The sequence below is a fragment of the Salvelinus alpinus genome, chromosome 16 (assembly GCF_045679555.1).
Source record: "Salvelinus alpinus chromosome 16, SLU_Salpinus.1, whole genome shotgun sequence".
NCBI lineage: Eukaryota > Metazoa > Chordata > Actinopteri > Salmoniformes > Salmonidae > Salvelinus > Salvelinus alpinus.
The window spans coordinates 5,558,337-5,583,529 of NC_092101.1; the positions used below are offsets into that span (position 1 = coordinate 5,558,337).

A 25,193-nucleotide genomic window follows, 5' to 3' on the forward strand; every position below is an offset into this window, starting at 1 on the left:
CTAAAGTAGCAGCTAGGCGACTGGCTAATAAAACACTCACTCCAGCACGGTGAACAGCATCAAGGTCACCACCAGCGCGCACAGAGAGGCCCCAGAGCCGATAAACGTCAGCTTCGTCAAAATATCCTCCTCCTCCTGAGTCCACTGGGGAGAGAAAGGGAGAAAAGCACACACACGCATACACACAGTAGGACAAGCCAGTCAAAACACAGTCAACACACAAGTCTTGTTATCATCCACTGAGTACTGATCACTAAGAACGAGTCTATATTATAGCTGATTAACTCCTACATGGCCTGAGGCCTATGGTTCTCCATACTAACAGTGACATCTACTGGGCAATGTGGCACAATACGAGTTTGCAACAGTCTGATGGCAATAAGTGCAAGTGACTGACGCTAGATGAGCTTGATTTGAGGAATACTTGACACAACAAATAATACCCTACTAAGCAGAGCAGAGCTGAACTACGCTGGCCTGGCTACAAATCCACCAGTTGCTGGAGTTGTGCGTGCATGCATGCGTGTGTGTGCATGTGTACAAAATTCTTTGATGAGATATCAGAACTGAAACATAACACTACCACAAAGTGTGCAAAGCTCTCATCAAGGAAAAGGGTGGCTACTTTGAAGAATCTCAAATATGTTTTGATTTGTTTAACAGTTTTTTGTTTACTACATGATTCCATGTGTTATTTCATAGTTTTTACGTATTCACTATTATTCTACAATGTAGAAAATAGTAAAAATAAAGAAAAACCCTTGAATGAGTAGGTGTGTCCAAACTTTTGACTGATACTGCAGTGTATGTTGTTGCTTTGACAAAGTCTTTCTGAAGATTATTATTTATACTGAACAAAAATATAAATGCAACACGCAACAATTTCAAAGATTTTCCAGAGTTACAGTTCATATATTGAAATCAGTCCATTTAAATAAATTAATTACTGCCCAATCTATGGATTTCACATGACTGGGCAGGGGTGCAGCCATGGTTGGGCATAGGTCCACCCACTTGGCAGCCAGGCCCACCCACTGGGGAGCCAGGCCCAGCCAATCAGAATTTGTTTTTCCCCACAAAAGGGCTTTATTACAGAGAGAAATAATCCTCAGCACCTCCTCTCCACCCACCCTCATACGATTCCACAAGTGAAGAAGCCGGATATGGAGGTCCTGGGCTGGCGTGGCTACACGTGGTTTGTGGTTTTGAGGCTGCTTGGACGTACAGCCAAATTTACATTTACATTTAAGTCATTTAGCAGACGCTCTTATCCAGAGCGACTTACAAATTGGTGCATTCACCTTATGATATCCAGTGGAACAACCACTTTACAATAGTGCATCTAACTCTTTTAAGGGGGGGGGGGGGGGGGTTAGAAGGATTACTTTATCCTATCCTAGGTATTCCTTAAAGAGGTGGGGTTTCAGGTGTCTCCGGAAGGTGGTGATTGACTCCGCTGACCTGGCGTCGTGAGGTCCCTAAATTAGGTTAGGGAGAAATTCCCTAACAATACGTTGGAGGCAGTTTATGATATTAAAATGAACATTCAAATATCTGGCAACAGCTCTGGTGGACATTCCTGCAGTCAGCATGCCAATTGCACGCTCTCTCAAAACTTCTAACATCTGTGGCCTTTTAATTGTACCCAGCACAAGGTGCAACTGTGTAATGATCATGCTGTTTAACCAGCTTCTTGATATACCACACCTGTCAGGTGGATGGATTATTTTGGCAAAGGAGAAATGCTCACTAACAAGGATAAAAACAAAATTTGAGAGAAATATTTGAGAGAAATAAGCTTTCTTGTACGTATGAAACATTTCTGGGATTTTTTATTTCAGCTCATGAAACATGGGACCAACACTTTACATGTTACGTTCATATTTTTGTTCAGTGTATTTGATGTGATTAGGGATTAATTTCAAGAGAACAAAAAAAAGTCAACCCTGTTACATAAACTGAACTGAAACTGTTCCTTTTAAAATATATTTTTTCTAAAGAAACATTGAACATCTAGTAGTCAAATCACAGTGTAAAAGCAGGTGAGCTGGTTCTACTCTTTTTGACAGTTTTCTGATGTTTTGTGGTGGAAAACTGAGTGGGTTGAGCGTAACACATCAACCCTATTACCCATAGATCGACAGGCTAGAAATGTTTTAACAATAACAAAAATAATGTGAAGCTTGCATTCAATTGCCCTTCCCTGATTCACACAACAAGATTCCATTCTGCCTGTCAAAAGGGGATTTATGGCTGATTTAAGATGAAATCGTCAACACTGTTACGGTCAATATTGTTACGGTCAACCCTGTTACTTTATTTGGCAGTTACGTACTATTTTTTTTCTTTTATTAACCTCTTTAGATGGTAAAACATGTTTTTTATAAAGTTGAACGTACTCTTTTTGCCAGAATGTTAAAATAATTTTTTGCCCTCACCAAGTTACACTACTCAAATGGCATGTAATTGGTGGAACAACCATGCTATTCATTACCTTGGACTCCATGTAATTCATCAGGACGGCGAAGTTGGTGGTGTGGTTACAATAGCAGGAAGTGACATCAGAGCTCGTGTGAGTCACCCTGCAACCTTCGCTGGACCAGCCGTTGGAATTCCCAATCCTGTGGCACAAAAACCCAGAAATCAATATGACACAAACACGCACGCACGCACACACGCACGCACACACATACATACAAACACTACGCAACGTTATGTTATGACTTATCGCTACTGACATGTACTCTAGGGACGTCTGATTTAGCTGCACTGTGTGGTCATACTTACATGAGGGTGAAATTCCAAAACACGCAAACAGGCGTGACTCGCTGCGAATACTCCACCTAGAACAAGAAACAGATGTTTCTCACCCTCTTTCTCTCTCAGTCTCTCTCCTCGCACCCTTCGACAGGACGCGCCAAAAGCAACACAGAATCGGGCCAGGGAACTTACTAGAAAGACCTGGGCCAACTCTTTACTTTGTGAATAGATGTCAAATCAAAGACACGTACTGTATTGTAGAGTTTCTATAACAACGTTATGTTTCCCTCAACCATTACTTCACCCTGTTCCCAACCACCTCCAACCACTGTAAAAATGACCATGATTGGTTTGAATTGCACCATTTGTTAGTGAAACCCAAAGATTCTGGGGTTCTTGAGAATCTGGCAACCCCGCCTAAGAAAAACTGTAGGAGGAGAACCACCCACTAGACACAATATATACACATCAATGTTACACCACACACCCATACTTAAGCTCTTACAAAATCGGAACATATTGTACGGATTGGAATTCGTTACATCCTAAGAATTGCAGGAAATATTAATTTTTTTGCAGGACATAACATTTCACACTACTGAGCCGAACCAAGCCAAGCCTCACTGGCTGGCCTGGTTACTCATCACCATAGTTGCTGGAACAGAGCTGGAAAGGACAATGTGAAATGAAAATATCCAAGCCAGTAAGTACTCTATGGTTCAGGTTGGCCCTATAGTGTGAATCAGCATGCAGGCAGTAGTCTAGTGTGTAGCAGTGGGCTTTATCCCCTTCATATATAGTAATGTGTATGTCCCAAATGGCAACCTATTCCCTATAGAGCAGTACTTTTGACATGGGCACATAGGACTATAAAGGTGCACTATAAAATAAATAGGGTGCCATTTGGGATACAGACATTGATCTTACCACGTGCGAGGAGGACAAAGTATAGTGGATGGCCACTGGGATGTTCTGGGCCTTGGAGGGGTCTCGAACCGTGGCTGAGATGACTGCAGTGGCCAGGCGACCAGGGAGGACACTGCGGGGAGCAATAATAGAGTAGATGTTACCTTTAGGCCTTTCCTTTCATGTGAGCTTGTTGGCAACCAAAATCAGATCTTATCCGATTAAGATCAGACTACCTGAAGTGTAAAGTATATTTTAACATTTTTCTAGTAAAGATTGTATTCAGATATGATCCAATAATGTATTAACTTTGTATTCTCCATACTGTATGTAGGTGTAGCATTTTAATTCCCCAAAAGATCTGGAGGATCTAAAAAATTGACCATAATTATGTCAAAGCATGGTCATTCATTGTATTGGATGACATTCTCTACTATGTCAAATTGGAGGTGTAAGGAAACCATACCCTGTGTTTTCACTCTGGTCTTCTGGAGAAATGTCCTGCTCCATCCTAGACTGGATCTCCATGAGATGGCTGTAGTACGTATGGATGAACATCACTTCCTTGTGACCTGCCAAACAAAATGGGTGATAAAATAAATGTCATCATAAAATACAACACTGATAACACTGATGCGAGTGTTAGTTAAATGAGTCTCCCGCTATTCCCGTTCAAACCGGAAGACCAGTGAAAAAAAATCTGACATGATTATACCACTATAAATGGAGAAATATACACATTAATCTAACGATTTCTTGTTGTATTTGTCGCAATTTAACCAACTCAAAGTGCTCTCGAAGTCACCACACTATTTCGTTGATGTAGCCTAGTTTTAACAGGCCTTTGAAGCATTGTTGTCCGACTAGTAAAATATTATGGGGTTAATACGGTCTAGTGAAAATTACATTCGCTGTAGCCTAGCTTTGACTGAATGATGCAGCTTGGTCCTTTTCTCTCTCCTTGTTCATTGCTATTGGGAGAATTTGGGAAGGTTGTGGCTGTTTTTACTTTGCTTACTGTGGTGATTTTGTCAGAGGGAACATATTTGATTTTCCGCTAATCAAAGAGATAAGCTGTAGCGGATAGCACCATGGATAGCACTACGGTTAATCAATTGCCCGCAAATCTAAACCCGCCGCGAATCATGTGCCATTCTAAGGTAGGCTATGTTTTACATAAAAGCTAACAATTTACTTATTACCATTCTTTATCATTCGTTAGCCTAAAAATCTATGGTAGACCTTTTCTAGCAATAAAGTATATGATCATCTCTGAAGGTTTTGTTTTTAAAAATGCATTTAGTCACAGCATAAAATAAATGAAATGTGAGCTCTTGGCTACACAAACATTGACTATATAATAAAATTCAATAAACAAGTGAAGACCCAGCCATTATTCTTTTCCATTCTGACTTTTATTCAGGACAGAAAAACGAACATTTTCATAAAACTTGCTTCTTCAATTTGAGGTTTTTGCGTTATTTTTCAACATGAAAAACAGACTTGGTCAGAAACAGAGTAAGCCTAACTATGTGTAAGTAGGCCCAACTGTAATTATAGCTGACTGATTCTCAAGACCAGCCAAACAAACGCAGAATAACATTCTACACACAAACTTGGACTATAGGCTACGTAAAATAACCTGGTAGCCCTACCCTGTAGCAAACAAACAAACAAAACAATTTGCATAGGATATAGGCCGCACCTGTTCAACTAAAAAGTGTTCTGCTGAAGTGGGCTCTCAAAAAGCACAGACTGAGAAAGCACTCTCGGCCTCCTCAGAGGTGGCCTAGATTGTGGCGATCGTGACCGGTTGATTGTTGGTTCAAACAGGCTAAATTTCTTGACTGGATTTTCAGCGGCTCGGTTTTGCATGTGGCCTCGTTGGCATTCATTTTTGTCACGCTTTGCCACACAGACGGCATTTTTTTTATTAATAAAAGAAGGTAGACCTATGAGAAGGGTTTAATTGCGTCTCACAATTCGGAGCGTTACTGCATGTGGTCATTCCTATATCTGCAGGAACCCCTCTTTATACTTGTCACGAGAATTTTCAATCCCAATGATGATAACAATCACTATAGCTTTGACCAATTCCCCCTAGGTTGTAAAGCTAGGGTTAATAAGAATTTGGCTAAGACTCAGATTCTGCAAAAGGTTCGTTGTAGTTTATTCATGAGAGCTCTAAAAATCATATAATGCGCATAGCCTTTTATATAACTCCTACAAGCGCCTACAAGTCTACAAGAGCATCTGTTTCTCCCTGGGTGGAGGAACTTTATCTCCTGTCCTTGGTCTCACAGTACCAAAACATGTCTGTTGTCAGTTCCTCTTTATCACACACAAACATAATGTTCCCACTGTCTCACAATATTCTAGTATTATGTCTAAACACATTGTCTAAGCTTCTGTAACTATTAGGGTGAAATACTTTAGTCATTACTCTTAATGTCATTCAGATTCCCTTATTATTACTTTAAACATGTACATTCCCTTATCAATACTTCTATTGGTCCATTTTTAACTTCTCTAGGATAGGGGGCAGCATTTTCACGTTTGGATGAAAAGCATACCCAAATTCAACTAAGATATGAATAGTGTTAGTAGATTTGGATAGAAAACACTCTGAAGTTTCTAAAACTGTTTGAATCATGTCTGTGAGTATAACAGAACTTATTTAGCAGGCGAAACCCAGAGGACAAACCATTCAGATAATTCTTTTTTTGAGGTCACTCTCTTTTCAATTAATTTTCATTGGGAATACAGATTTATAATTGACCTGCTTGCAGGTCCTACCGCTTCCACTGGATGTCAACAGTCTTTAGAAATTAGTTGAGGGTTTTTCCTTTGTGTAATGAAGAAGTACGGCCATTTTGAATCAGGGTCACTTAAAGTGTCCTGTTAGATAGAGGCGCGTGACCAGAAAGCATGCTACAGATTGTTTTAATCCTGTATTGAACACAGATCATCCCGTCGTCAATTTTATCGATTATTTACGTTAAAAAATACCTAAAGTTGTATTACAAAAGTAGTTTGAAATGTTTTGGCAAAGTTTACAGGTAACTTTTGAGATATTTTGTTGTCATGTTTCACGAGTTGGGACCGGTGTTTTTCTGGATCAAACTCGCCAAATAAATTGACATTTTGGATATATATCGACGGAATTAATCGAACAAAAGGACCATTTGTGATGTTTATGGGACATATTGGAGTGCCAACAACAGAAGCTCGTCAAAGGTAAAGCATGAATTATATTTTTATTCCTGCGTTTTGTGTCGCGCCTGCAGGGTTGAAATATGCTTATCTCTCTTTGTTTACAATGGTGCTAACTCAGATAATAGCATCGTTTGCTTTAGTCGAAAAGCCTATTTGAATTCTGACATGTTGGCTGGATTCACAACCAGTGTAGCTTCAATTTGGTATCTTTCATGTGTGATTTAATGAAAGTTTGATTTTTATAGTAATTAATTTGAATTTGGCGCTCTGCATTTTCTCTGGCTTTTTGCCAAGTGAGACAGATTTTTGGATATAAATATGAACTTTACTGAACAAAACAAAACATACATGTATTGTGTAACATGAAGTCCTATGAGTGTCATCTGATGAAGATCATCAAAGGTTGTGATTCATTTTATCTCTATTTCTGCTTTTTGTTACTCCTCTCTTTGGCTGGAAAAATGGCTGTGTTTTTCTGTGGCTATGTACTGACCTAACATAATCGTTTGGTGTGCTTTCGCCGTAAATCCTTTTTGAAATCAGACATGTTGGCTGGATTCACAACAAGTGTAGCTTTAATTTGGTGTCTTTCATGTGTGATTTCATGAAAGTTTGATTTTTATAGTAGTATATTTGAATTTGGCGCTCTGCATTTTTACTGGCTTTTGGCCAAGTGGGACGTTAGCGTCCCACATATCCCAGAGAAGTACACAAAGGGGGCGCTCCAGTACAGTAGGTGGCGGTAATGCACCGTAACGTTGGATGCCAACCGTCGATAAACCCCACAGAAGATGAGTCGGGGTGACAACAGTAGCTAGCTTGCTAGGACACAGGTAGACAGTGTCCTTCGCCCCCAGAAAACTCAGATAATACTTTTATTTCCCCTTGGACTCACATTTTAATCATATTGGCAATCAGGGGAAATACAGAAAATCAATAGTGTCACACAAGCATGAAGATGGCGTGCTCAAAGGGTGGGGGGGGGGGGGGGGGGGTTCATGCAGGAACCAATGGGATGCACAAGCCGCAATCACACACTATTGAGGCTTACCGATAGCTCAAAAGTTGGAGCCAGTTACCGTATTAACTGCATTTCACGGTCGTGTGTACAGTTTCAGCATAAACAATGCGTGAGCTTTGAATTCATGGTGACTTTGTGTAAGTATATACGGTAGGCTACAATAACACAAACACCCCTACCCTGAGCGTTTATTATTAATCATGCAGATAGCAGAGCAGAGAAGGCTGTATGAAGACAGATTTAGACATTGCATAATTCCATTTCACGTCACGCTGTTCATAGAAACAATTTATTATAGTAAACTGGTTTCGCACAATTATTTATCCCAGAAAAGGGGAGTGGGATTGGGCGGGAAATCCCAGTAAATCTCGATAAACCGGTTCTCGCCATTGACATTAGAACCGCCATAGGCCATTGCCCACTGACGTTTGATTTTGTAAATAAAATAAAAACGCCCTCCAAAAAATGTCCTGCTCCTTCCCTGAATTGTCCTGTTTGTATTTTACACTGCTCATTTGTCAGAATTTTGAAATCACAAACAGAAAGGTATTTAGAGCCATTTTACACTCATCAAAAATATAAACGCAACGTGCAACAATTTCAAAGATTTTACTGAGTTACAGTTCATATTAGGAAATCAGTTAATTGAAATTAATTAGGCCCTAATTTATAGATTTCACATGACTGGGCAGGAGTGCAGCCATGGGTGGGCCTAGGAGGGCATGGGCCCACCCACTTCGGAGCCAGACCCACCCACCCAGGCCCAGCCAATCAAAATTAGTTTTCCCTCACAAAAGGGCTTGATTACAGACAGAAATACTCCTCAGCAGCCCCCCCCCCCCCTTACACGCGGTTTACGGTTGTGAGGCCGGTTGGACGTACTTCCAAATGTCCTAAAACGACATTGGAGGCAGCTTATGGTAGAGAAATTAATATTCAATTATCTGGCAACAGCTCTGGTGGAAATTTCTATGACCCACAGGGATTATGAGCCACAGGGAATATGATGAAAGAAATAAAAGCTGAAATAAATAATTCTCTCTACTATTATTCTGACATTTCATATTCTTAAAATAAAGTGGTGATCCTAACTGACCTAAGACTGGGAACTTTTACTAGGATTAAATGTCAGGAATTGTGAAAAACTGAGTTTAAATGTATTTGGCTAAGGTGTATGTAAACTTCCGACTTCAACTGTACATTTTACTTTGTAAAGAAGCTGTTATGGAACTGTTTTATTTACTATAACTCGATTACTAATCAAATGTATTGTAAGGGAAACGAAAACATGCTACATGTTGCAGTAGGCCTTTAGAATAACGCTAAACATATCCTTGACTCTATCCAGCGAAGCAAACGATGCCAGCCCACTGAATGAATGACAAATGGATGGAATGGGAGATAATTGTGCAAGTTACTTCACAATCTGATTTAAATAAGGCCTACCTGAATGATGAGGGTGAAGAGGTTGATTAAATTTAGAACAACAATAGTGTAATCATGAGTTTGTGTTATGCCTATTTATCAGCGTTGGCACTCATGTTAATAATTTGACCGCAAGCCTTGCGGGTTGATACCATTCTCTTTCACGTTTTGACAGCATTGCAAATACTGCAGAATTTAGATTTGGAGCCCGGATGGAGGATCAGATACTGAGCTTGAAATCGACCTTGCTGATGAAGAGTCTTCATCTGATTCTGATTTTGACTTCGAGCCTCTGCCTCCGATGCCTGAGTCTCGCCGCAGAAAAACCAGAACAGAGCCAACTGAGACGGTGATCCCAACTGCCACGGTGAGACAGGAGTCTGGGAGGGATGGCACGGTTTGGGTGGAAAAGAGTGATGAGTTTATGTGACATGCAGATGTCGCAGTGCATCAGAGATTGTACTGTTGCTCATGTGCACAAAAAAGGAAACAGTATGTGGGACATGTCTAAGGTTGAACTGTAAGCATGTATTGCACTCTTGTATGCCCAGGGAGCGTACGGCGGAAAGAGCATGGATGTAGAGGAATTTTGTTCTGATAGTTTTGGGGTGGACTTGTTTTGGGAGAGACCATGCCACACAACCGCTACAGAGAGGGTATGCGACACCTGCAGCAGGGGCACACAAAACAAGGCCCATGAAAACTGTGTGCAGTGCAACCAATTTGTTTGTGGGGCTTGCTCACACAAAGCCTCGACGCTGTGTGCTGACTGTGGTAACGAAGCATAAAGAGAAGACAAGATTGATTAATGCGAAAAAGGCACGCAAGTGTCCGATACAATCAAAAAATTAGTGTTTTTATATCTTGTCATGAATATACAGTATTTCCACAAATATTAATTAATGCAATTCATCCTTCACAATTGATCATGCACTGGTGCTTTTGTTTAGGAATACTGCAAATCATTTCACCTGTGTACCTGGCTGGTTATATTATTATTATATTTTTAACTTCTACTTTGTCAAAAGAAGCTGTAATTGGACTTTATTAATTACTATAACTCTATTACTAATCGAATCTACAAATAAAGTTGGTCAAATGGATTACACTGTAATGTTTTTATTGTAAGGGAAACAAAAATAGGCTATAGGCAACGTTCTCTAGCGGTTCTAGAGTTAAACCTTAGTGTGAGTGTCTGTGTGTGTGTGTGTTCATCCGCATGAATGAGTGTTACCCAAGTCATGTAGTCTCTGGACCTCCGTGTCGGGGATGAGCAGCTCGTCCTGGCCACTACCGCTACTGTGGCCGCCAAACACTGACGGTTTAAACACACAGCTGCAGCTCATCTGGGACAGCTTCCGTGCCTCCACGTGCACATCTGGGGACAAAGGACATACAGGGAAATTGGACTCCTATAAAGTAATACAGGAACATTACAGACAAATTGGACTCGTGCTAAAATATGGAATTGTTTTAAGATGATCATACCAAGGATCATTTAGCTATTTGAGGTATCAAAAATATACAGTGCCAGTCAAACGTTTGGACACACCTACTCGTTCATGGGATTTTCTTTATTTGTACTATTTTCTACATTGAAGAATAATAGTGAAGACATCCAAACTATGAAATAACACATATGGACTCATGCAGTAACCAAAAAAAACTGTTAAAACAACTCAAAATCTATTTTAGATTTTAGATTCTTCAAAGTAGCCACTCTTTGCCTTCATGACAGCTTTGCAAACTTTTGGCATTCTCTCAACCAGCTTCATGAGGTATTCTATCGTGTTGTCGTTTCTATTGTAGCATACAGTATGTATGTATGGAGCATAAAGTATTAACAGTTTTATTCACAGTACTGGTGAAAAATAATACTTTCCGATAATTGCATAGATTTTAATGGAGACCTATGATGTGTGTAAAATACTTTTTTGAAGGTTGTACTGATTACAATGAGATAAGGCTCAGCTATTTGACAGCTATGTGTTGCGCCATGTTTGTTGACATTATACAATGCATTCTGGGTGTCACATAAACGTCTGTTAGACCAAAGATGTTATATAACGAGGTGAAGTAGACAACACACCCCCTTCAAAACAGACCAAACTCATCTCGTCTCCTCTTCTTGTCTCCCGAAGGCACTGCATATCAGTGCAAGAGGCGTCACTGCAGTCCCTGGTTCGAATCCAGGCTACATCACGTCCAATAGGGTAGCGCACAATTGGCCCAGCGTCCTCCGGGTTTGGCCGGGGTAGGCAGTCATTGTAAATAAGAATTTGCTCTTAACTGACTTGCCTAGTTAAATAAAGGTTAAATAAACATTTAAAAACCTTATCTTTGGTTGACGCAAAAAGAAAAAACATGGTGGCACCCACACACTACCCTTTATCGGATTACTTTTGATTTTTATAAAGTGTTTTACTCAATTATTTCGATCAGTACTCTGAGCTCACCCGTGATATGATGAATTGTAAATAGTAATTGCTATTAGTTAATTCATATTGGGGTTTCTGTCAGCCGAAAGTTAGCTAAATATGAACGCTTGCGTTACGTCAATCTTTCCTAAGTTAGCACTAGGACTAATGTAGCCTACATTTTCTGGTTTGGATGATTGTGAATGTCTGAACATTACATCCAAAAATAACCTGGTCACAATCAGGACATAACTTTGTGAGGACTGTGTTTGTGCAAAATGTTTCTGTGAAAAAACAGTGTGGCCAGCTCAAACGCGGACTGTTGCGTCAATCGAAACTGGACGTTCTAAATAAGCATTCTAAATCACACTGGTTTGAGCGTACGCAGCAGGGACCACTAGGGTTGCACATTTATTTTGGGAAATACTAAGAGGTGGAAACTTTCTGTGGAAATTAACGGGAATAAATGTGAATTAACGGGTATATATGGGAATTAACGGAAATAGTTGCAACTTAATATGAATACCATTTAAATGTAATGTTTTTTGCATTGGATATATTTACCATATCATATGGAGACAGAAACATAAACATTTTACCTTATCATAAGTAGACAAATTTGCAAATAATTAAATCCTTCCAATAGAAATTTTAAAAACTATTTAGTTATGAATTGAACTTTAATGAAATGAGTTGACTCTTCACATGGGATGATTTCACTGAACAACAATAGAAAGGGAATATTGAATGATCCCCAATGATCCATCGCATTTCCCAACAACATTTTCAACATACATCTGTCTAGAAACTAAAGCTTTGGTTATCTTCCTCTCAGGCTTCCATATCTTCTCCCTGGACATCCTCAATGTCTACCTCTTGAACATCAGACTCTTCATCTTCACTGTCACTTTCCAACCTTGTTGGGATGGCTCGTTGTCAGGCTCAAAAAGCCTCAGATCCACAAAGTCCCTTCCACCAGGTGGCTGAGGAGATATGTTGGCACGACTGCCATATTGCATCTCCATCCCAAAGCCCTTGCTTGGAAGTGTACTTCGCCAGACTGCCAAGAAGCTTGCCCTCATCCAGGCCAAGGTGGCGAGACACGGTAGTGATGGCACCATAGGCCTTGTTGATCTCTGCACCAGACAGGATGCTCTTGCCAGCATACTTGGGGTCCAACATGTACGCTGCGGCGTGTATGGGCTTCAGGCAGAAGTCTTCATGCTTTGTGATGTATTTCAGAACTGCAGTTTCCTCTGCTTGGAGCAACAGTGAAGTGGGCAGGGCAGTATGGATGTCTTCTCTTACATCTGCAAGCAGAGTGAACATCAGACAGGATGGCATTGTCTCCCTCAATCTGTGCAATGGCTACTGCTATAGGTTTCAGGAGTTTCAGGCTGCTTACCACTTTCTCCCAAAATACATCATCCATACAAGAATACTCCTGATGGGGCTGTCCATATCGGCAGACTGTGACATACATGACCATTTCTTGGAGAGACTCCTTCCCCTCCAGGAGACTGTCAAACATTCACTATTATAAGCTAACTTTTTGATGAATTTAAGCAAAATTCCCCAAATTCCTGGGCTTAACTTCCCATGGAAATATTCCAGAAATTTACCAGAAAGTTTCCGACACTTTGGACCACAATAGAATGATCACACCCGTTTGTTGGTACGTGTCAAGAGAGTTTATCTATACTTTCCATAGCTGTCTATTTACCAACACAAACTGACGCTGGCACTAAGACCGCACTCAATGAGCTGTAAAGGGCCAAACGCAAATAGGAAAATGCTCATCCAGAGGTGGCGCTCCTAGTGGCTGGTGATTTTAATGCAGGGAAACTGATATCCATCTTACCTCATTTCTACAAGCATGTCACCTGCGCAACTAGATGCAAAAAAAACTCTAGATCACCATCACTCCACACACAGAAACACATGCAAAGCTCTCCCTCGCCCTCCATTTGGCAAATCTGCCAAATAATACTGTCATCCTGATTCATGCTTACAAGCAAAAAATCAAACAGGAAGTACCAATGATGCGCCCAATGTGGAAGTGGTCCGATGAAGTGGATGCTAAGCTACAGGACTGTTTTGCTAGCACAGACTGGAATATGTTCCGTGATTCATTTGACGGCATTGAGGAATTTACCACACCAGTCACCAACTTCATTAACAAGCATGCCCACATTCACATCGACGGGGATGTAGTGGAGCGTGTCGAGAGATTCAAGTTTCTTGGTTTCTACATCACTAAGGATCTATCACGGTCCACACACACCAACACAGTCATTAAGAGGGCACGAAACACCTCTTCCCCCTAAGGAGGCTGAAAAAATTTGGTATGGGCCCTCAGATCCTCAAAAAGTTATACAGCTGCACCATTGAGAGCATATTGACTGGCTGCATCACCACTTGGTATGACAACAACTTGGCATCCTTCCGCAAGGCGCTAGTGAGTACGGCAAAGTAAATCACTGGGACCGAGCTTCCTGCCATCTGGGACCTCTATAACAGGCGGTGCCAGAGGAAGGCCCAGAAAATTGTCAAAGACTCCAGCCACCCAAGTCATAGACCAGGGGTTCCCAAACATTCTTGGCCCACAACCCCATTTTGATATCTAAAACTTCTCTGAACCCCAACCATGTGAAGAAATGTACACTTTACATACAAAAGTATGCGGACACCCTTTCAAATTAGTGGCTACGCCAATTTCAACCACACCTGTTACTAACAGGTGTATAAAATCGAGCACACAGCCATGCAATCTCCATAGACAAACATTGGCAGTAGAATGGCCTTACTGAAGAGCCCACCTTTGCAACAAGTCAGTTCGTCAAATTTCTGCCATGCTTGAGCTGCCCTGGTCAACTGTAAGTGCTGTTATTGTGAAGTGGAAATGTCTAGGCATAACAACGCAAAGTGGTAAGCCACACAATCCCACAGAATGAGACTGCCGAGAGCTGAAGCGCATACAAATCGTGTGTCCTCAGTTGCAACACTTACTACCGAGTTCCAAACTGCCATTGGAAGCAACATCAGCACAATAACTGTTCGTCGGGAGCTTCATGAAATGGGTTTCCATGGCCGAGCATCTCGCACACAAGCTTAAGATCACCATGTGCAATGTCAAGCGTCATACTGGAGTTGTGTAAAGCTTGCCGCTATTGGACTCTTGAGCAGTGGAAACGGGTTCTCTGGAGTGATGAATCACGCATCACCATCTGGCAGTCCAACGGACAAATCTGGGTTTGGCGGATGCCAGGAGAACGCTACCTGCCCCAATGCATAGTGACAACGGTAAAGTTTGGTGGAGAAGGAATAATTTCTGGGGTTGTTTATCATGGTTCGGGCTAGGCCCCTTAGTTCCAGTGAAGGGAAGTCTTAACACTACAGCATACAATGACATTCTAGAAGATTCTGTGCTTCCAACTTTGTGGGAACAGTTTGGGGAAGGCCCTTTCCTGTTTCCTGACAATGCCCCCGTGCACAAAGCGAGGTCCATACAGAAACGGTTTGTCGAGATCGGTGTGCAAGAACTTGACTGGCCTGCACAGAGCTCTGACTTCAACCCCATCGAACACCTTTGGGATGAATTGGAACGCCGACTGCGAGCCAGGCCTAATTGCCCAACATCTGTGCTCGACCTCACTAATGCTCGTGGCTGAATGGAAGCAAGTCCCTGCAGCAATGTTCCAACATCTAGGGGAAAGCCTTCCCAGAAGGCTCTGAAAAATGTGAGGTCAAATCATGATGCCAGTGACCTTTAGGTCAGAAAGTCGGAGCTCTAGAAAGAGACGGCAGGGTATTCCCTTTGAGTCAGGAACCAAAAATCCTCCATAGTGACCAGTGAATGCATTCGGTCACATGACAGCTCGATCAGCTGTTCGTTTTCACTTACCGGCATGTCAACTGAGCCAGGATCACAATTAAACGGATTGGGAAGTAGGTCTCAAAGTTCTCTTCCAAGCATTGGAAGTGAGCAGTCATCACTCGTGTGAGACACTTACTGATGCTGTTGTCCGTTAGAAACATGCACAGCCTAGGGAAGGGGGCATGGTTCGCTTTTGAAATACTCTCTCCAATAAGAATTCTTCCCTCTGAATCCACTGATTCGGTATCATCAGTATAATATTTTTGTCTTTCCCCTGCATGCTTGTGTTCAGTTCGTTCAGTTTTCCAAATATGTCTGTTACATAGTCAAGGAAACACATTTTTTTTTCATTACACAAAAAGTCAACCAAGTCTGTTTTTTTGGGGGGGGGGTTTTAACATCCATTTTGAATGACAACAGTTCCTCTCTCAATGCGAAAAATCTTTCAAACACTCTCCCTCAATAACCACCAAGCCTCAGTGTGCAATAGAACACTGTCATGCTCTGATGCTCTCATATCTCCACATAGTTTAGCTAACAGGCGTGTGCGCAGGGGATGTGGTTTGATGAGGTTAATAATAAAAGTTACCTGCTGCAGTACAGCGGCAAGAAAAAGTATGTGAACCCTTTGGAATTTCCTGGAATTCTGCATAAATTGTACATAAAATTTGATTTGATCTTCATCTGATCAAGTCACAACAATAGACAAACACAGTGTGCTTAAACTAATAACACACACATTATTGTATTTTTCATGTCTATATTGAATACATCATTTAAACATTCAGTGTAGGTTGAAAAAAGTATGTGAACCCCTAGGCTAATGACTACAAAAGCTGGAGTCGAATCAATGAGACGAGATTGGAGATTTTGGATAGAGCTGACCTGCCCATAAAAAAAAACTCACAACATTTTAGTTTTCTATTCACAAAGAAGCATTGCCTGATGTGAACCATGCCTCGAACAAAAGAGATCTCAGAAGACCTAAGATTAAGAATTGATTCCTTGCATAAAGCTGGAAAGGGTGACAAAATTATCTCTAAAAGTCAGTCCACGGTAAGACAAATTGTCTATAAATGGAGAAATGTCAGCACTGTTGCTGCTCTCCCTAGGAGTGGCCATCCTACAAAGATGACTGCAGGAGCACAGCGCAGAATGCTCAATGAGTGTCAGCTAAAGACATACAGAAATCTCTGAAACATGCTAACATCTCTGTTGACGAGTGAAGCATTACAGCACAGTTGAAAAATATATGGCAAATAGAAAGAGATAGATGGGAGGGGTTGAATGGAGCTGAAGTGTGGGACTAATAACAAAAAGAAAACAAATGTAAAACATACGGGGTCTGTAAAATGTATATAGGTTCAGAAATGTTGTGAAATAGCAGTTACAAATAGAAATCAAACTGGACAGACATCAGAAAGGAAGGCCAGGACTAAAAACAAACAAAACATATTTCTATTGTAAAATAGATTGTGTCTGTAAAATGTGTATAGTATGCAAACGCAACAAAAAAAGAAAAGTCCTCTCACTGTCAACTATGTTAATTTCCTGCAAGACAGGAATGTCAGTGTTATGCCATGGCCAAATTATAATTGTTTGTGTGTTATTCGTTTAAGCACTGTGTTTGTCTATTGTTGTGACTTGGATGAAGATCATATAACATTTTATTAACACGAATTAACCCAGGTAATTCGAAAGGGTTCACATACTCTTTCTTCCCACTGTATATCTGTGCTTACCTGCTGCAGAGTTCTGTGCTCAGCTCTTTTGCTGCCAGTTGCTCTCGGTATCAGACAATGTGTCCATATGGCAGAGGGAGACACATTCATAACTAGAGTGCAGAGGCCTGCCCGCCGTCCCGCTATAGTTGGAGTCACATCTGTGCAAAAGCCCACCATTCAACCCCATGGAATCTGTATTTCGTCAATATAGGCGCGCAGCACACTGAACATCCCCTGTGCCCTTCCGTGCTCGGGAATCGTGAGACAGAATAATATGTCCTCATGAATAGCATACCCCGACATGTATAGCAAACAAAAGACAATACATGGGCATCTCGGCCCTCACAGCTAACATCCATTTGGAGAGCATAAGCTGGGGAGTTTTGAGTCGTTCAGTCAGTTTCCTCTTGAATAAGATTTGAATTGATTGCTAGCAATATAATAAATTATTCATTCAACAGTCTTCTCTGACAAGGTATTGATGTGAGTTTCTGTGCCTCCGCCTCCCCACACAATGTTTTCACCATATCAATTGCGGCCGGTAATATCAAAGTCTCGACCACAGTGTGTATTTTCATAGCGTAGCGGGCCTAGCCATTCCCCATGGGAATGATTCAAGTGCAATGGTCAAGTGCAGCCTATTTCCGTGATCTAATGGCGCTCTCTGGTTGAATGAATGAATGTTTTATTTTTTATTTTTGAGGTTAACCACATTACAATGATTTTAAGAGACAAAGACGATACTATATAATTTTTTGGTATATATCTTTTTTTCTCTCTGGATTTTGGAAATTGTCCCGCAACCCCATATTCATATCAGAAGACCCCATATGGGGTCGCAACCCCTAGTTTGAGAACCCCTGTCATAGACTGTTCCCTCTGCTACCGCACGGCAAGTGGTACCGATGCACCAAGTCTGGAACCAAAAGGACCCTGAACAGCTTCTACCGAAGCCATAAGACTGTTAAATAGTTAGTTAAATAGTTAACCTTATAGCTACCCGGGACTATCTGTATTGACCCTTTTTGAACAAACTTTTTTTTATTCATCACAAACACTGCTGCTACTGTTTATTATCTATCCTGTTGGCTATTCACTTCATTCCTAGTTATATGTACATATCTACCTCAGTTACCTCGTAGCCAAGTTATCATTACTCATTGGGTATTTATTATTACATGTTATATCTTTTCTAATAATTCTCTATTTTCTTTCTCTCGGCCTGTGACGAATACAATTTGATTTGATTCAAACACTATACTCCCACAGACTGAGCCATCAGATACCACTGTAAAGTGAACTCCCTTTTCTTTGTCATTTCACCTCTATTCTCTAGTTGGTTCGCGTCTATCTGAAGTTCCCAATTCTATCTCCAGTTCTTATCCGTTCTTATCAGTTCTTATGTTAATTACATTCTTAATAAGACCTAATTTCAAAGATTTTTAGCAACACTATAAAATAAAAAAAAGATGCAAACAATATCATTACCTATGTTTTCCGTGGAGAGTGTGAAGCTTTTCCACTCTGCAGATAGCACATCTGCTAAAGCTCCAGTCAGTTTATCAATGCTCTCCACCACAGTGAATGGTCCCACAGTTGCCTGTATGAAGAAAAAAAAGAATCTGGTTGAAAACTGGTCATGTAACCAGAATACAACAAACTGGTTTCTGTTACAATCAGGTAATGACATATTTTTTCACGACAAGATCAAGTCATGAAAAATACATAATATTCCTGTTGTTTTGTGGTCAGATTACAACTTCCTTATAGAACCAGTTCCTTATAGAACATAGAAAAATTACACATATAAATAGAAACTTCACATTCATTGTAGAATTAAGACAAAAGTGTTACAAAATTATTACGACCAGTATACAACCTGACCATAAAATCATTAAATACGTAATTGCAACCAGTTCTGTTTGCTGGTTTAATACATTATATAAACGTGTGAACACTGAAAACGTACAACGTCCTCCGGCCGACCTAGCCACTGGGCGGCCATCTTAGGGTCCAGGATGAGACTGGCCAGTTTCAGGTAGTTGGTGGCAATGGACACCATGGCCTCGGCAGAGTCTAGGCCCTCCTGGGCATGGTTGACATCCTGGGTGGTGGTGGTGGCCTCCAGTTTCATCATCTCGGTGAGGTAGAGGACATCGGTGGACGTGAGGATGTCCGGACTGGCCTCCAGGACCCTGACCAGCATGGTGGTCAGTCCGCTCAGCGACACCAAGTCTTTCTCAGACGACGCGTTCATGCTCATGTCCTCAATCACCTTGGTGAAAAACATGGTGGTTTTAACCATAGAAATAGATTAACTATTAGAACATTAGAGAACTTTGACTTGAATGGGAATGTCTATTGGGACTATTTACAGTGCATTTGGAAAGTATTCAGACCCCTTGACTCTTTCCACTTTGTTACGTTACAGCCTTATTCTAAAATAGATTAAATATTTTTTCCCCCTCATCAATCTACACACAATACCCCATAATGACAAAGCAAAAACAGGTTTTAAGACAAAAACATTTACACAAGTTTTCAGACCCTTTACTCAGTACTTTGTTGAAGCACCTTCGGCAGCGATTACAGCCTCAAGTCTTCTTGGGTATGACGCTACTAGCTTGGCACACGTATATTTGGGGAGTTTCTCACATTCTTCTCTGCAGATTCTCTCAAGCTCTGTCAGGTTGGATGGGGAGTGTTGCTGCACAGCTATTTTCAGGTCTCTCCAGAGATGTTTGATCAGGTTCAAGTCCGGGCTCTGGCTGGGCCACTCAATGATATTAATAGACTTGTCCCGAAGCCACTCCTGCGTTGTCTTGGCTGTGTGCTTAGGGTCAATGTCCTGTTGGAAGGTGAACCTTCGCCTCAGTCTGAGGTCCTTAGCGCATTGGAGCAGGTTTTCATAAAGGATCTCTCTGAGCTTTGCTCTGTTCATCTTTCCCTCGATCCTGACAAGTCTCCCTGCCGATGAAAAACATTCCCACAGCATAATGCTCCACCGTAGGGATGGTGCCAGGTTTCCTCCAGATGTGATGCTTGGCATTCAAGCCAAAGAGAGAATCTTGTTTGTTAAGTTCTGAGAGTTCTTTAGGTGCATTTTAGCAAACTCCAAGCGGGTTGTCATGTGTCACTTCCTGAGGAGTGACTTCCGTCTGGCCACTCTACCATAAAGGCCTGATTGGTGGAGTGCTGCAGAGATGGTTGTCCTTCTGGAAGGTTCTTCCATCTCCACAAACTTATTTCATTTAAGAATGATTCCTCATGAAGCTGGTTGAGAGAATGCCAAGAGTGTGCAAAGCTGTCATCAAGGCAAAGGGTGGCTACTTTGAAGAATCTCAAATATAAAATATATTTTGATTTGTTTAACAATTTTTTGGTTACTATATGATTCCATATGTGTTATTTCACAGTTTTGATGTCTTCACTATTATTCTACAATGTAGAAAATAGTAAAATAAAGAAAAACCCTTGAATGAGTAGGTGTGTCCTAACTTTTGACTGGTACTGTACGTATTCACACCCCTTTACTATGACGCTCCAAGTTGAGCTCAGGTGCATCCAATTTCCTTTGATCATCCTTGAGATGTCGCTACAACTTGATTGGAGTCCACCTGTGGCCAATTCAATTGTTTGGACATGATTTAAAAAGAAAAACACCTGTCTATATAAGGTTCCACAGTTGACAGTGCATGTCAGAGCAGAAACTCCAAGGAACTGTCTGTAGATCTCTGAGATAGAATTTTGATGAGGCATTTATTTGGGGAAGGGTAAAAAAAACAATTTCTAGAGTGTTGAATGTTTCCAAGTGCACAGTGGTCTCCAGCATTGGGGGGGGGAAAAAAAAATTGAACTACCCACACTCTGCCTAGAGCTGGCCGTCTGACCAAACTGAACAACCGGGCAAGAAGGACTCTGACAGAACTACAGAGAGTTCCTTGGCTGATATGGGAGAACCTGCCAGAAGGACAACACTTCACTTCACCAATCTGGGCTTTATTGGAGTGGCCAGACTGAAGCCACTCCTGAGAAAAAGGCACATGATATTGTGGAATATATAATCAAAGGGAAGAGAGACCAGAGCAGAGACCAGAACAACACTTTATCATAAGAAAAAAAAATATGCAAAAATGAAGCAATCAACATCACCAAGAATGGTTCAGAGTTGAAAGCTTAACAAACATAGCCGGGTCTCTGCTTTTATAGAGAAAATACATACAACCCCTTTCTGTATATGTGGCAGTCAGCGGATAGTGTGCAAAAGGTAATTAGTTAGCACATTCACAACAGCAAAACACTATAATGTGCTCCTTTCTGCAAGTTTCCATACATGTGACTTTCTGTAGATAGTAAACCCACGGGATGTCACATGCTGCGGCCGCACCCAAGCGGACCTTAGTTATACGCCCAGTCTTATGACTAAGTTCCACAAAGACAAGGTTGTATCAGGTTAGAAAAACACCAGCATATAACAAGATCATTCTTTAAACAGTAAAACACGGGATAGAATGACTAATTATGTATTTTCCACGATAATGACCGCACGCCTGGAGTTGCAGGTGGAACGCTGGAATGGCTTCAGAACAAGAATGTGAAAGTCCTTGAGTGGCCCAGTCAAAGCCCAGACTTGAATCCCATAGAAAATCTGTGGATAGACTTGAAGATTGCTGTTCACCACCACTCCCCATCTAAATTAACCCCCTAGAATCGATGTCCATGCCCCAGTGGAAATATAATTAGCATAGACCTAGAGCGGTGTTTGTCAGACCATGAGACATCCCGAAAATCGGTCTTCTTACTAAATTGTCTGTAGCGTCCGAATGTTTTGGTCTACGAGCCCCACAAACGTCTTGAACTCGTCTGAAGTCGGTACAGCCGATCTGCCAACTTCTGTCTGTAGTGTTCGAACAGTTTGGCCTACACTAATATAACCCATCTGTGGAAAGGTGATACTCTAAAGAACACGTACATTTCAGTTGTTTTGCTCTAGGATGCCCACAGGCCTCACAAGACTCGTCTGAAGGTCCCCTGGTACCAAATGAAAACATTTATGGAAGTATATATGGAGACTGTTTATTTCCAAAAATAAGGGGTTAAACACATGTAAACATTTCTTTTGGGGGGGGGAGTATCTGTTGTTCCATGTAGTGAATCTGTTATTCAATGCGTTTGTATGGGCTAATAGCAGTAAAGGTCAAATAAAAATGTTAATTAAATAATTTGTTTATATATTTTTTGATACTTCAAGGCTTGCGGTTGTTGGACGCAGAATCCGGACTGATGAAGCTGCATTTGAATGGCGTGAAACTAATAGGCTACAGCTGGGTGAACCTTCCAATTTACAGGGTTGGTCGAGAGCATCCTTGCTCACCTTACTGAAAAACGCCGTCTTGGGAAAGCCGAAGATGTCCAACTCCTCTAGAATAAAAAAAGTGAACAAAACAATGTTAGCATGAGATATCTCAGGATATACTGAATAAAACATAAACAACCCACCAGAGTTGATGTCCGTGCCCCAGTGGAAATATAATTAGCAGAATACAAAAATCCCCATCAAAATCCTTTTGTTTAAGCTAGAGATATCGTGTGTTTTTTTTGCATGGGCTGCGTCTCAAATCACTTCATCCGCATCTATGCTGGAAGGTGGCGTGGCTACAGTGGTGTTTGTCAGACCATGTGACATCCCAAAAACATCTGTAGCGTCCGAATGTATTACCACTCTATAGACAGATGAGACTCTCCCAAACACAATGGTGTTCTCCGTTTTGCTCTACTACCCCCACAAGGGTCACGGGACTCGTCTGAAGTTGGTACCGCCGATCTGCCAACTTCTGTCTCTAAAATCTGAACAGTTTGGGCTACACACTAATACTGAAACGTGAGACTCTCACGAACACATTTTGCTCTAGGATGCCTAAAATCCTGATATTTATTATATCTCTCAGATATAGGACAGACAGTTTATTTTATTGACTGTTGATCTGTTTTATCATGTATGAATCTTTTCTTCAATATGTTTCTATGGGCTAATAGCAGTAAGGCCAAATGTAATGTTTCATTAATTAATTGTTTTATATACTTTTTTTGATACCTAAACAGGTCCTAAAATTCGAAATCAAATAGCTAAATGATCCTTGGTATGACCATCTTAAAACAACCCCCCCCCCCTCCCTTCTGCCCTTCTGACTTAAGGGGCAATGAGGGACTGGTACAACCATCCTTTGGTACATCCATAACATGTAAATGCCTCATGAGCTTAGTTCAACTGTTGTACCCAATCAGAACCCCAAATATAAGCTTGTTTTATTCCATGCCAAGTAAACAATGTAACAAACACTGTATAGCTTCAAAACATGGCTAACACTATCATTTTGATCTCATGGATGGTCAGTCCTTGCGTCCATAGCTCTGTCTATCAATTACATTTCTCCAGCCTCATCACTCAGTTTACCAAAACAAGTGGCGGGCTGACCACTTTGTTGTTCGAATCCTGGATTGCCCCTTTAAGATGACTGGATAGGCGAAAGCAAGGTATCTATGGAGGTAGACTTAACTTAACCAATTATAGATTAGTGATTACCTAAAGGATGGAATGACTTGGGTCTGTTTGAATGGGAGCAACGTTATTGAATGTCCAGATATAAATGTATTATGTAAAACAACAGGTAGACAGGTAGAATAGGGAATCCTGCTAGCTCTATTAATCCCATTTATATAACGTTCTAAACATATCACCTTTCTGAACACATCCTAGGTTTAATTTTGAAAGTACCCAAGCAGGGCCATTGAGTTTTTTATTACATTGGCACCATAACATAACAAGAGTCTATTTGAGACAGGTGACGCTTAACTTTTAAAAGTTGTATCTTATTTTACATAGGATGTTGTTGTTTAATCCAAAGACAAAAACATGCACTCCCCCTTCGATTGATTTGTGTGTGCTTAGAAATAATTAGATCATGTTTCGATGACATTTAACTGTTATCAGTGAGCGATCACCTTTCTCAAACTGGCAGACGGCACCTCTCTGACTGTCACAAACGTCTAAGCCCCAGCCTCCACTCAGGGGGTCAAAGGTGACACACTCCCCAGCCTGAGGTGCATCCACCACCTCAGAGAAGTTGTGATATGGCACCACATCTGAATCCAACAGGGAGTACAGGAACTCGTCGGCCAACTGACTGCTGTTAGCTAGTAAGGAAGAAATAACAGAAAAAAACAGGGAGCCAAAAAGATAAGGAATGTCCATTGTACATCAATCAATCAAATGCATTTTTTAAAGACCTTTTAGAATCAGAAGATGTCACAAAGGCTTTACATTAAATTGTCAAGGGTTGCAAACTTACAGTAACTTTACAAAAATTCTCAGGTTTTCCAGATCTCCAGGTTGGAGGATTCCTAGAATCAGGAAGGATTGACCAAGGATGAAATCCTCCAACCAGGAATTCTGGAATACAGCCCTAAAACCTGTCCTTAACCCCAAACAGCAAGCAAAAGCAGTAGCACATTGTCCAGGAAAAAACTTAGTAGAAGGAAGACAAGTGTCTAACTCCAGGCTCGGCAATTTACCTGTCTGAAATCAACTCGCTTGATTTTAGGTATGTCCTTAAAAACAAGCGCAAAAGTGACAATCTTCCCAGCGCTAACGGGAAGATAAGTCCCACAAAAAGCAGGTCTTAATGGTAACGCACTTGATAATGGCATGGATTTTGAGAGCGGAAAAGCAGACTATCCAGCCATGACACACAGTGCCCATGGAAAAGACATGTCCTCTTAATCAAGGCTGGTTTAGCAGCATCGCACAGGTGAGTCTTTTTGGCCTACGTGTGCACACAGTGCCATGG

At 41.1% G+C, this 25,193-nt stretch overlaps 1 protein-coding gene across 2 annotated transcripts in view; it reads right to left on the minus strand.

Annotated features, from left to right (window-relative positions):
- Positions 1-25,193, minus strand: part of LOC139540678 (adhesion G protein-coupled receptor D2) — a 143,630-nt gene that overhangs the window by 104,490 nt on the left and 13,947 nt on the right. For both annotated transcript variants that reach the window (XM_071344530.1, XM_071344529.1), the window contains 10 exons: positions 24,349-24,540; positions 22,721-22,767; positions 19,316-19,621; positions 18,835-18,946; positions 10,563-10,706; positions 4,133-4,238; positions 3,688-3,799; positions 2,788-2,843; positions 2,495-2,621; positions 41-144 (listed from right to left, as the gene is read on the minus strand). In XM_071344530.1, coding sequence (XP_071200631.1) covers positions 41-144; positions 2,495-2,621; positions 2,788-2,843; positions 3,688-3,799; positions 4,133-4,238; positions 10,563-10,706; positions 18,835-18,946; positions 19,316-19,621; positions 22,721-22,767; positions 24,349-24,540 — 1,306 coding nt within the window. The remainder of the gene's footprint in view (positions 1-40; positions 145-2,494; positions 2,622-2,787; positions 2,844-3,687; positions 3,800-4,132; positions 4,239-10,562; positions 10,707-18,834; positions 18,947-19,315; positions 19,622-22,720; positions 22,768-24,348; positions 24,541-25,193) is intronic.